Source organism: Triticum urartu, chromosome 7, assembly GCF_003073215.2.
Source record: "Triticum urartu cultivar G1812 chromosome 7, Tu2.1, whole genome shotgun sequence".
Taxonomy (NCBI): domain Eukaryota; kingdom Viridiplantae; phylum Streptophyta; class Magnoliopsida; order Poales; family Poaceae; genus Triticum; species Triticum urartu.
The window spans coordinates 116,523,769-116,536,318 of record NC_053028.1 but is presented as its reverse complement, the minus strand read 5'-3'; the positions used below and the strand labels follow the sequence as shown (position 1 = coordinate 116,536,318).

At 44.9% G+C, this 12,550-nt stretch overlaps 1 protein-coding gene across 2 annotated transcripts; it reads left to right on the top strand.

Moving 5' to 3' along the window:
• The first annotated feature begins 5,525 nt into the window (after positions 1-5,525).
• Positions 5,526-8,588, top strand: LOC125525001 (probable apyrase 3). Of its 2 annotated transcripts, XM_048690028.1 has the most exons (5): positions 5,526-5,828; positions 6,357-6,484; positions 6,600-6,657; positions 7,142-7,234; positions 7,420-8,588. In XM_048690028.1, exons 1-5 carry the CDS (start codon positions 5,580-5,582, stop codon positions 7,723-7,725), a joined length of 834 nt encoding a protein of 277 aa, XP_048545985.1. In that variant the 5' UTR covers positions 5,526-5,579; the 3' UTR covers positions 7,726-8,588. The 2 variants fall into 2 exon arrangements, with proteins under 2 accessions (XP_048545985.1, XP_048545986.1); XM_048690029.1 differs by lacking the exon at positions 6,600-6,657 and having other exon boundaries at positions 5,531-5,828; positions 6,357-6,485.
• Positions 8,589-12,550: the final 3,962 nt, after the last annotated feature.

Genomic DNA, 12,550 nt, shown 5'->3' with positions numbered 1-12,550 from the left:
TTCCTGCTCCGGCCGCCGCCCGCCATCGCCGGCCTCGCCGCTCCGGCGAGGCACCGCCTGCACCGACTCCGCGGCCGCGCCGCCACACGCCCCGGCAAGCTCCTCCTCACCGTCTGGCCCTCTCCGGCCGCCCGCCGCCCTCCTCCTCGCCCGGATCCGCCGGCCGTCATCTCCTTCGTCAAGTCCGGCAATGAATCCGGCCATCCTCGGCAGCCACGCCGCTGCTACAGTGCTTCCGGGCCGGATCTAGATCTATTTGGGACGGTTGACTTTTGCTCCGAAACCCTAACTTTTTGCGTTTTTCATCATGTTCTATCTCCGCATCCGTAGCACCGTTTTGGACATATAGCATATCAAAATGTTCGTCTCAGAGAGCACATCATTTCATCTCATTGCATCATTTTCATTTGAGTTAATCTTGATGCCCGAAATACTGTTGTAAGAGTGCTAATTGAGATAATTGTCGGATTTGCTGCTCCAAATAGCTATTTGTCATTTTTACCATGATTAATGTGTGCATGATATGCCCCTGAGCTCTACATGTGTTTTGTTATATGTTTTGCCATCTATCCAGAGGTGCAACCCATGTATTTTTGTGATGTGTGTGGTGACTAGCACAAGCTTGCAAAGTGGTGCATTCGTTAATGCTGATTTCAGGGACTTAGTTTTCCACTAAGTCCTTGATTTGTTTATTTCAATATGCCATATGTTCATGTTGTTTCCTAGTGATCCGTGCCTCTTTTGAGGATGATCAGTAAGGATGATTTGTTCATATTGTAGTGCTCTATCCATCCATGTCTTTGTTTGCAATTATGGAGCACCCTAGCTTGAGTCAATCGAGCTCTACTTTTGCTATTTCGTGAATCTGGGTAGATTGTCTACTTGTTAGCGATTTTGCCGAGGATGTTGTAGTTGATCCGTGCATGCTATGTTATTGTTCTTGCCATGGCTAGCTTGTATAATGTGTATTCTTGATGGGTGTATACTTAGATGGTCATGACTCGCTCTGTAGTGAGTGCATCGAGCTCGTAAACATGCCTACTTGATATCTGATTTGCATGCTCTAGTTTTTCACAAAGTCTGTGATCTGATTATGTTTTTGCCATGTTCACATGCTTGCAATGTATTTTCTGATCCCTTTTGGCTCAAGGTCACTAAGAGACTTTTGTTAAGCTCTTTGAGTAGCTCCATGCCATGCTTTACTTTGCCATGTTCAGGCCCTGTAGCATATAGTTTTCATGCTCCAAAGTGTGCTACCTGATCTGAAATTCCAGACAAGTGTTAATTTCACTAAGTCTGAAACATGTTTACTAAATGCACTTTTACCATGCTTGTTTGAACCTGTTAATGGATGAATTGGCCGTAGCTCAGTGTTCATCTTTTGTTAAGCATCATGATTGGATCCCTGCCATATATTTTGTTGTCATGTTTGGGTGATGTAGCATGTTTAACTTGTTGAATTTAGATGGCTACTTGCTGTATATCGCAGACCGGTGCCATATTTGAATTGCTTGCCATTTCCAAACCGTGACTCCGATTCCGGCGTTCTTTATATCGTTTTCAAGAGAAATCATCTCACCTTTCTAGTGGCACACTTGGATTTCCAGGTTGAGGCTAGGTTCATTTCATTCCTTGTCAAATCTTGCATATGCATCACATATCGCATCCCGCATAGCATACCATGTTTGCATCATGTTGTTTGAGCCTTGCACGTGGTTGATTGTGTCCTTGTTGCTTGTTTGTCTTGTTTGGGTAGAGCCGGGAGACGAATTCGCTAACGAGGAGCCCGTTGAGTTTGCTTTCGAGGATCCAGTCAACTCTGACAACTTTGCAGGCAAGATGATCACACCCTCGAAATCACTACTATCTTTGCTTTGTTAGATGCTCGCTCTTTTGCTATGCCTATTCTACGATGCCTACTACTTGCTTATCATGCCTCCCAAATTTCCATGTCAAACCTCTAACCCACCATGTCCTAGCAAATCGTTGATTGGCTATGTTACCGCTTTGCTCAGCCCCTCTTATAGCGTTGCTAGTTGCAGGTGAAGATTGGAGACCGTTCCTTGTTGGAACATTACTTATTTGTTGGGATACCATTATATTGCCTTGTTATCTTAATGCATCTATATACTTGGTAAAGGATGGAAGGCTCAGCCTTTTGCCTAGTGTTTTGTTCCACTCTTGCCGCCCTAGTTTCCGTCATATCGGTGTTATGTTCCCAGATTTTGCGTTCCTTACGCGGTCGGGTGATAATGGGAACCCCTTGATAGTCCACCTTGAATAAAGCTTTTCCAGCAATGCCCAACCTTGGTTTTACCATTTTCCACCTAGCCTCTTTTTCCCTTGGGTTCCGGAGCCCGAGGGTCATCTTATTTTAAACCCCCCCCCCCCCGGGCCAGTGCTCCTCTGAGTGTTGGTCCACCTGTCAGCTGCCGGTGGCCACCAGGGGCAACTCTGGGCTGGCCTACCCGTACCTAGGACAATCTGAGTGTGCCCTGAGAACGAGATATGTGCAGCTCCTATCGGGATTTGTCGGCACATTCGGGCGGTGTTCCTGGATTTGTTTTAACTTGTCGAAGTGTCTTGTCTGATCGAAATGATTATATATTGTTTACTTTATGCACATATATACTTGGTAAAGGGTGGAAGGCTCAGCCTTATGCCAGGTGTTTTGTTCCACTCTTGCCGCCCTAGTTTCCGTCATACCGGTGTTATGTTCCTTGATTTTGCATTCCTTACGCGGTTGGGTTATAATGGGAACCCCTTGACAGTTCGCTTTGAATAAAACTCCTCCAGCAAGGCCCAACCTTGGTTTTACCATTTGCCACCTAGCCTTTTTTCCCTTGGGTTCTGCAGGCTCAAGGGTCATCTTTTTTTTTAACCCCCCCCCCCCCGGGCCAGTGCTTGTCTAAGTGTTGGTCCGAACCGAGTAGACTGCGGGGCCACCTCGGGGAAACTTGAGGTTTGGTTTTACTTGTATGATGTCTCATCCGGTGTTGCCCTGAGAACGGGATATGTGCAGCTCCTATCGGGATGTCGGCACATCGGGCGGCTTTGCTGGTCTTGTTTTACCATTGTCGAAATGTCTTGTAACCGGGATTCCGAGTCTGGTCGGGTCTTCCTGGGAGAAGGAATATCCTTTGTTGACCATGAGAGCTTGTGATGGGCTAAGTTGGGACACCCCTGCAGGGTTTTGAACTTTCGAAAGCCGTGCACGCGGTTATGGTCAAATTGGAATTTGTTAATATCCGGTTGTAGAGAACTTGACACTTAACTTAATTAAAATGAATCAACCGCGTGTGTAGCCGTGATGGTCTCTTTTTGGCGGAGTCCGGGAAGAGAACACGGTCTCATGTTATGCTTGAACGGAAATAGTTTCAGGATCACTTCTAGTTCACAACCGTGCTTTGCTTCTCTTCTCGCTCTCATTTGCGTAAGGTAGCCACCATATATGCTAGTGCTTGCTGCAGCTCCACCTCACTACCTTTTCTTACCCATAAGCTTAAATAGTCTTGATCGCGAGGGTGTGAGATTGCTGAGTCTCCGTGACTCACAGATTACTTCCAAAACCAGTTTCAGGTGCCGATGATATCAGTGCAGGAGACGCAACCGAGCTCAAGCGGGAGCTCGATGAAGATCTTGTTCGTTGTGTTGTTTCGTTTCCTATTGATCAATAGTGGAGCCCAGTCGGGGCAATCGGGGATCTTTTGCATTAGGGGTTGTCTTTCTTTATTTGGTTCCATAGTCGGACCTTGATTGTATCTGTATGATGTAATGTCATATTTATGTATTGTGTGAAGTGACGATTGTAAGCCAACTCTTTATTCCTTTCATATTCAGTAAATGGGATGTGTAAAGATTACCCCTCTTGCGACATGCCTACATTACGGTTATGCCTCTAAGTCGTGCTTCGACACGTGGGAGATATAGCCGCATCGTGGGTGTTACAATGAGTGTCATCCTCCATTCATTGGTTGTGAATAATGTGTCCTCTTTCGTCACCCCCCTTTCACCGACAACGTTGGTCGGCCTCGGCAGTGTTGCTGAATGGCTAAACTCTCTCTACCCGTTGATACCAACGTCAGCCCACACTCGCAGAAGTGCGTCATCGTCGCAGATCCATCTCGCCCCGTCTAGCAACCCCGCCGGACGATGCGACTACGAGGACGATGCTTGAGCCAGGGGTGTATCATCATCACTCCGCTCCGCGCCCCATCGCTGTCGTGATTCCCTATTTTCCTGGCAACATCGCTGACATGTGTCGGTGGTGTTGCGCCTTCTTGCAATGGATATGCTGAGAAATCCGGTGTGTGTAGTCGTCGGTCGGTTCCCCATGGCTATTTCTAATAGGGGCTAGCGCACTTTTTGGTTGTTGCACCCGCAACCAAAAAGCGGTACGACATTATTTTGCCCGTCTTTCTGCATTGCGCGGACTTTCTCATTTTTGTTTACTTTCTCAATTTTGTTCTTTGCTTTGCCGCCATCATTTTTATCTGAGGAATGTCCCTTTCCCTCTGTTCTCATGTGGGATATTTTTTTTTGATCAAAAGGGATTTCCCCCCGCCCCATTTTTGTTAAAACGGAGCAACGCAAGTCATCGAGACTATTACAAGCAACCGGGTCTGCCAGAAGTAACAGACCAGAAAACAGAACGATCTACATCCCTAGAAACTCATGTGGGATATTGTCTACGCTTTCTTGTGTTGTTCTGCTCGTGTTTGGACATACCTCCGGAACAATGTTTAAAATAGCTACGCTGCCCTTTTGCCATATATACTCTTCCGATGGATCTCTCTCACCGCAGCCACCCCACCAAAACAATGAAAACAACAACACAAAATAGCTCGCGCGCGAACACACAACAATGGATAAACCACAAAAAAGGACCGGTGTGGCAAAGCATGAGTCTGTTCCTAGTCTCATAGATGTTCTGATGTGACTAAATATAATGGCGTCATTCGTATGATGACTATACTGAAGAAAAAAAGAAGAAAAATATATTATTTTTTTGCGGGAGAAAGAAAATATTGCGCTCGGTCCCAACGAGAGAGAGAGAGCGACGAGGGCGCAAGAACCGACCCCTCGTATGGAGGGATATCCATGCGTCGGTGTCGAACGCTCGATAGGCAGTACGTAGTTCCTAAAGGGTCCCTCTCGCTAGAATATGTAAACATGGAACGCATGGGGATACTCCAGGCCCCGGCCGGGGCCAGACAGCAACTGATTTGGATCCATACTTGATTAGCAACTAGCAAACTTTGTAATTTCGTCAGATCTTTTCTTCTTTTGGAGTCCAGCGCAGCCACATATAGGTCCGTCGGATCCAACAACCCCATCCAAATCCTTTCACGACACACGTTGCGCTAGTGTTATCCGTAGTACTATCACGTAGAGTACTGCAGATGTTCCATACGAAGGTAGCCCATTTCGGACTGTTGAGTTGCGCAGTAGGGCCTCGGTCGCACGGCCAACTAAATCCCGGGGATGCTCATGTAAAAGTCCTGGCCCCACCCTCTCACCCCTTTAAAAGCATACCCACTCGAGCAATTGCAGTAGCTACTACACAGCAGCAGCTCGCGATGGCTCATGCCTTGGGCATCCTCCTCCTCCTCCTCCTGGTCTCCTCGTCCGCCAGCTCTGCCTTCGCCGACGCAGTGCTCGGACGGAAGGCCGGCGTCATTCTCGAGGAGCCCAAGCTGGTGGCGACGCCAGGGAAGTACGCCGTGATCTTTGACGCTGGTAGCACGGGCACGCGTGTCCATGTCTTTCAGTTTGACAAGAAGATGGACCTCGTCGAGATCGGCGACGACATCGAGCTCTATGCCAAGGTATATATGACACACAAACCACGTAAGAGCAAACTCTAGCAGAATAGCTATATCGGTTCGATCACCATATTAACCATCATTACTGTGATTTTGCTAAAAATGACACTAGCAGAGTCGTCATACCTGACGAGATCGTCATAGTTTATTGAGTGCCCTTCATATATGGTTTCTTAGCCTCCATATATGGTGACCCGGGGTTTTCATTTGGACCGCATTCCTTATAATAGTTGCGTGTATATTACATGTGGCGCGAAGAAAATTTCATGTGGTCCCCACCTTCCGTAGAATGGCAAGATGATTGGAAAAAAGATGTCCTATTGACAAGTGGGTTCCATAATTATGAAAGTAAGATACCGAGACTTTAAGTTTGCGCAGAAACCCAATAGCCTCCGTATTCATATGGAGCACACTCCATACGACGGATGGTGATCACGCATATGACAACTCTCCCAGAGTTCATTTAACATCTTTGTTCACATCTATGTTCTTGTTTCTTTCTCACCCCTTCTAATCTGTTGGTGCGTGCAGGTGGAACCGGGACTGAGTTCATATGCCGGACGGCCACAAGAAGCGGCCAAGTCTATCATACCTCTGCTTGACAAGGCCAAGAGCACTGTGCCTCGGTGGCTCATGGGAGAAACACCCGTTAAATTAGGGGTTCGTTCGTAATTAACTAGTAATACAGATGAGAATGAAAATCACTAGCTACCAACAAAGCCGAAATTCAGATCTGAACAAAAATCTTGACTAAAATTAATATTCGGATGTGCCGGCCACGGCCGGACTCAGGCTTATCGGGGATGACAAGGCAGAGCAAATTCTTGAAGCAGTATTTTTCATCTCTTAGACTTCTCCCTACACAAGTATCATAAGAATGGCCTGCAGTGCCACTCAAGACAAAGATGATGTGTTACTATAATTAACGATACTATGATATAGGGCATAGAATAAGAAGAAATAACAACAAATAAATCTGTACGCAACTTCACACCAAAATTCTAAAAACAAGAAATAAAGTGGCATTATAATACTAGACTAGACTATGATATTACTATGCAATGGAAATCATGCACGCCACATGGTGTATGTGGTAAGCAACCTCAAAACAAACAATGTCAAGAAAATCATACACTTTTTGCGAAAAAGAAAATCATCACTAAAATACTAGTATATGATACTAACCACTGTCAGAGGCCTTGGGTTGAGCACATTTTTTTGACGGAGATACGCACATAGAGAAGTATATTCTCTTCTTGTTTCAATGGATGTTAAGATTGAAAATCTGACTTGTTGAACCTATTCCTAAATTACAGGTCAGGGATGTTATCCACAGCAAGAGCAAATTTCAGTACAATCCTAGTTGGATCAATGTTATCGAGGGATCTCAGGAAGGATCTTACATATGGGTATATGCTACCACTGCTATTGTTGTTGTTGCTGCTACTAGTACTACTGCTGTTGGTGTTGCTGCTGCTGCTGCTGCTCTACCGCTACTACTACATGGCCTTAATTACTTCATCTATCTGTGTATATACATTACATACAAATGCATACTCCGTATTTACCGATGTTACACAAATATTGTACGTAGGTTGCTCTAAATTATTTGTTGGGTAAACTGGGAGGAGACTACGTCAAGACAGTAGGTGTGATTGACCTTGGAGGTGGGTCCGTGCAGATGACATATGCCATCTCTTCAGCTGCTGCTGCCGCCGCTCCCATAGTGTCTGACGGGAAGGAACCGTACGTCACCAAAGAGTATCTCAAAGGAAGAAACTACAATGTCTATGCTTACAGGTTGGACCCTATAGCTCTCCTTTGTTATTTTACTTACTACGTTGGTCTTAATTACTGCAATTCTACAAGGCCCTATGATACATATAGCTTCCCTAATTAAGCTCCTCTTTTAGTTTACTTACATGGATCTTAATTGGTGCAATGCTACAATGCTTGATCGGTGGTAAATTTTGAACTAAACAAGGATTGCAGGCACATATACACCGGTTAATTTTGGACATGATTCTAGGATAACAGAATCGCCGACTCGGTTAGAAATATATCATGTAAAACCAACTATTACTCTTTCTGCAGCAATATATAGAACAGGTTATAGTTGTATGACATAACTAACAATCATACATAGTTATATATTAGTACAATGGTAAAGAAATTCGGACTCAGAACTAATATTATGTAAGGCATACTAGTGGAACAAGTGGTATGTGAAGAATACACGGAAGCAAAAGTTCATTTGTTCATACCTAAGCTCTCGAGTCATACATGATGGATCCTCAATTCAAATAGAACCATGTTGTGCTAAGCTTATTTTAAAATAGAGAATGCTTGTCGGAAGATCTAAATTATAACAATCCATCGCAATGCCGAACTAGGTCCGCAATACTAAGTCTCACATCAGAGCAAAATGGTTTTGGATTGTGTTGTGGTGGTTTCACACACGTGCAAGGCATCGAGGTGAATACAAAAGCAGAAATATTATAGATAATGGGAAATTAGAAATATATCAGGTAAATAGAGTTTTCTATTTCTCAGGATAAAAACAAAATAGGAAATAGGAATAGAGTAGTATATTAAAATTAGGGTCTATGTCAACTAAGCCAAAACAGAATGGAGCGTGATGTGAAAGCCAAACTCTCTTTTTTTCTTTTCTTTTTTGGGATCAATGTGAAAGCCCTACTCTGTGCGTGGTGATAAGTGTGTAACGATGGAGCATCCAAATGTCACGGTGTCTTGCAAGGAGCTCCCTCCCCCTGTATGTATGTGTCTCTTCTGTTTAGTCGCTACATCACCACCAGCTTCTACTACACGGCATCACAGGTTAAAGGGAACCACTAACCAATTAATTAATCTGGATGCATGTGAATTAGTGTTGGCTACAAGAACTGATGAACTCTCTCTCTCTCTCTCTCTTGTGTGTGTGTGTGTGAACAGGATGACAAAGGGAACAACGTATGTTGTTATGCGGTTTGACCGATAAAGATCTTCGTAGAATATGTAGGAGCCAATATGAGCATCCAGGTTCCGCTATTGGTTATTGACCGGAGACATGTCTCGGTCATGTCTACATAGTTCTCGAACCCGTAGGGTCCGCACGCTTAAAGTTTGATGATGGTTATATTATGAGTTTATGTGTTTTAATGTACCGAAGGTAGTTCGGAGTCCCGGATGTGATCACGGACATGACGAGGAGTCTCGAAATGGTCGAGACATGAAGATTGATATATTGGACGAAAATATTCGGACACCGGAATGATTCCGGGGGTTATCGGATATATACCGGAGTACCGGCCGGGGGTTACCAGACCCCCCCCCCCCCCCCCCCCCCCCGTGGAGGTTAATGGGCCTCATGGGCCCAATTGGTGGAAGAGGAGAGGCAGCCAAGGGGCAGCCGCGCGCCCCTCACCTCCCAATTTCGAATTGGACTAGGAAGGGGGCGCCCCCCCTTCCTTTCTCCCTCTTTCTCCTTCCCTCTCCTCTCCTACTCCAACATGGAAAGGGGGGAGTCCTACTCCCGGTGGGAGTAGAACTCCTCATGGGGCGCGCCAAGGGTGGCCGGCCCGCTCCCCCTCCTCTACTCCTTTATATACGGGGAGGGAGGCACCCCCTAGAGACACAACGATGACTTTTGGAACCACGCATGAGTCTATCCCTCTACATCATGTCATCTTGCTTAAGGCGTTACTCTGTTTTTAACTTAATACTGTAGATAGGCAGGAGTCGGTCTACTTGTCTCGGACTCATGATCATACCTAGATATTCTCATAACTATGCTCAATTCTGTCAATTGCTCAACAGTAATTTGTTCACCCACCGTAGAATACTTATGCTCTCGAGAGAAGCCACTAGTGAAACCTATGGCCCCCGGGTCTATCTTATCATATTAATCTCCTACTACTTAGTTATTTCCTTTGCTTTTTTACTTTGCATCTTTATCACAAAAATACCAAAAATATTATCTTATCATATCTATCAGACGGTTAACCGGGACCAATGAGGTGCCTATATATACCCCCTCGCGTAAGAGCAGAGCACACTGCTCTGTTTTTTTCTGGCCGAGGGGGAGAGGGCTTGGTGGTGCTCTAGCTCACCTCCTATGCACACAAGGTGTTCGATGGAATGCCCGAGCCACACTACTTAAGCTTTCTCCTCTCCAAGCTCGACCTCCAAGCTCCATTTTCCACAATATTTGTCTAGGTTTAGCGGTCCGTCACGCCCCGTCCCGAGGAGGAGAAGATGATATTGGAGTTGCATGTTGGGATGTCTCGATGATCACAAGATCAAGATGGATGCAATGCGCTTGAAGATTAGAAAGATTAGAAAATATGCCATTCATACCGAGGCTTGGTATCATTATGCCGTTGGATCAATTGTTACCTTGGTTGCATTATGATCGCATTTGTTTTCGCATTGAAATGTTTTACATAGTTTCAATGTATGGTTTAATTAATTAGATGCTCTGGAGAGCTATATGTTGTTAGATGAGAACTATGTATGCACTTTGGTTTTAAGTGATGATGAACTTCTATTAATTTGGACACTTAATTATATATAATGCACGCAGATGAACCGGCAATGGATGTACGTGACAGCTACGATGACAACTATGTGCCCCCTGAATACGGTGATGCTGCAATGGGGGGAGCTGGTGAAGATCAAGAGGAAACGTCTGTTCAGAAACGAAGAGCATGCCAAGTTGATGTGATGGCACAGTGAGAACCGAAAGAATTTCTACACAATATGTTCCCCTTTGAGAGGTTCATGGGAGTCCTAAAGAAATATGTCCGTAACCGCGCTAGGCCAGAAGGAAGCTTCTCCATGGGCCATCCAACAGAGGATGTTATCGGGTTTTGTGTTGACTTCATTCCTGGCCTTAAGAAGATAGGTCTCCCTAAATCGCGGTATGAGGGGAGACTGACTGGAAAAGGCACTCTTGGAAGTGACTCAATAATATGCAGGGACGGATATTCTTGGTCTCAAGCACACTACACAGTTCTACAGAACTCTACCTTGGTGACCCCGTATGTCGATGAACACAAGAACAGTCTGCGCTCCAAACACCCGGAGCAGTGCAACGACTAGATTACATGTGAACACATCAGGACTTTCAGCAGTTGGTTGGAAACACGTCTCAGAGGTGACAACACTGTTTGTGATGAGTTGTACTTGTTGTCCAGGGGACCATCTTTGACTGTATTGACTTACAAAGGATACGAGATAAATGGGAATACATTTTACACGATCGCCCAAGATCAAAAGAGCACCAACCAAAACAGCGGTGTCCGCTTTGATGCAGCAACCGAGAGCGGAAAGGACACATATTATGGTTACATAGTGGACATATGGGAACTTGACTATGGACCTGATTTTAAGGTCCCTTTGTTTAAGTGCAAATGGGTCAATCTGTCAGGCGGCGGGGTACAGGTAGACCCACAGTACGGAATGACAATAGTGGATCTGAAAAATCTTGGATACACTGACAAACCGTTCATCCTAGCCAATGATGTGGCACAGGTTATCTATGTGAAGGACATGTCTACCAAACCGAGAAAAAGAAAAGATAAGGAAGCGAATATATCATACGATGAGCCAAAGCGCCACATAGTTCTTTCAGGAAAAAGGGACATGCTGGGAGTGGACGGCAAGACAGACATGTCTGAAGATTATGAAAAGTTTCATGAAATTTCTCCCTTTAATGTCAAGGCTGACCCAAGCATCCTGATAAACGATGAAGATTATCCATGGTTACGGTGCAATAAGCAAATGACACAAGCGAAGAAAAAGTGAAGACTTTCTCCTGCAACTATTATGATGATACCATGCCAACTTTGTAATAGACGGCTATGTGGGTGAAATTATGATACCATGCCAACTTTCAACTTTTTCAGAGTTCATTTGAAATGCTTTAATGTCTTATGGTTCGGCCCTCGTAATACCATTATTCAAATTTTAACTATTCAAATTTGAAAACTAATGGCACTAACAGAAAGTTTATAATTTTTTCTAAAACTGATGGCACTAACAGAAAGTTTATAATTTTTCTGACCTAATACCACTATTTGTGAGATGAGAGTCCAAAAGTAGGATCTCTTTACGAAGGAGAGCGTCGGCATTTGGATGAAGTTTAGCAAAAGGAAACTATGTTTCATCGAAAACGACATCGCGAGAAATATAGACACGACCATTTGAGACATCTAGACACTTGACTTCCTTGTGTTGAGCACTATAACCCAGAAAAACGCATTGTTTGGAACGAAACATGAGTTTTCTGTTGTTGTATGGGCGGAGATTGGGCCAACATGCACAACCAAAAATACGAAGGGGAGCATAGTCTGGTTTAGTATGGAAAAGACGCTCAGTGGGTGTTTCATTCTTAATAACTCGACTGGGTAGGATGTTAATAAGATGAACAGCAGTGAGATTGCTTCATCCCAAAACAGCAGTGAGATAGGCCTCAACAACAACGTCTCCGAACCTCTCACTCGTTCCAATTATGTTCTCTGGCGTGCCCAAGCTCGTTCCCAGATCATGGGGGCGGGTCTCTTCGGGTAGTGGAAGCCTATCTCACTGTTGTTTTGGATCTCTCTATTAATTATAGCTAGCTAACACAATATATGAAACACCTAAATTAACCCCCCAAAACCCCCAACCCCCCCCCCTCAAAAAAAAAAAAACCCCACCAAAACCCCCCCCCCCCCCCCCCCCGC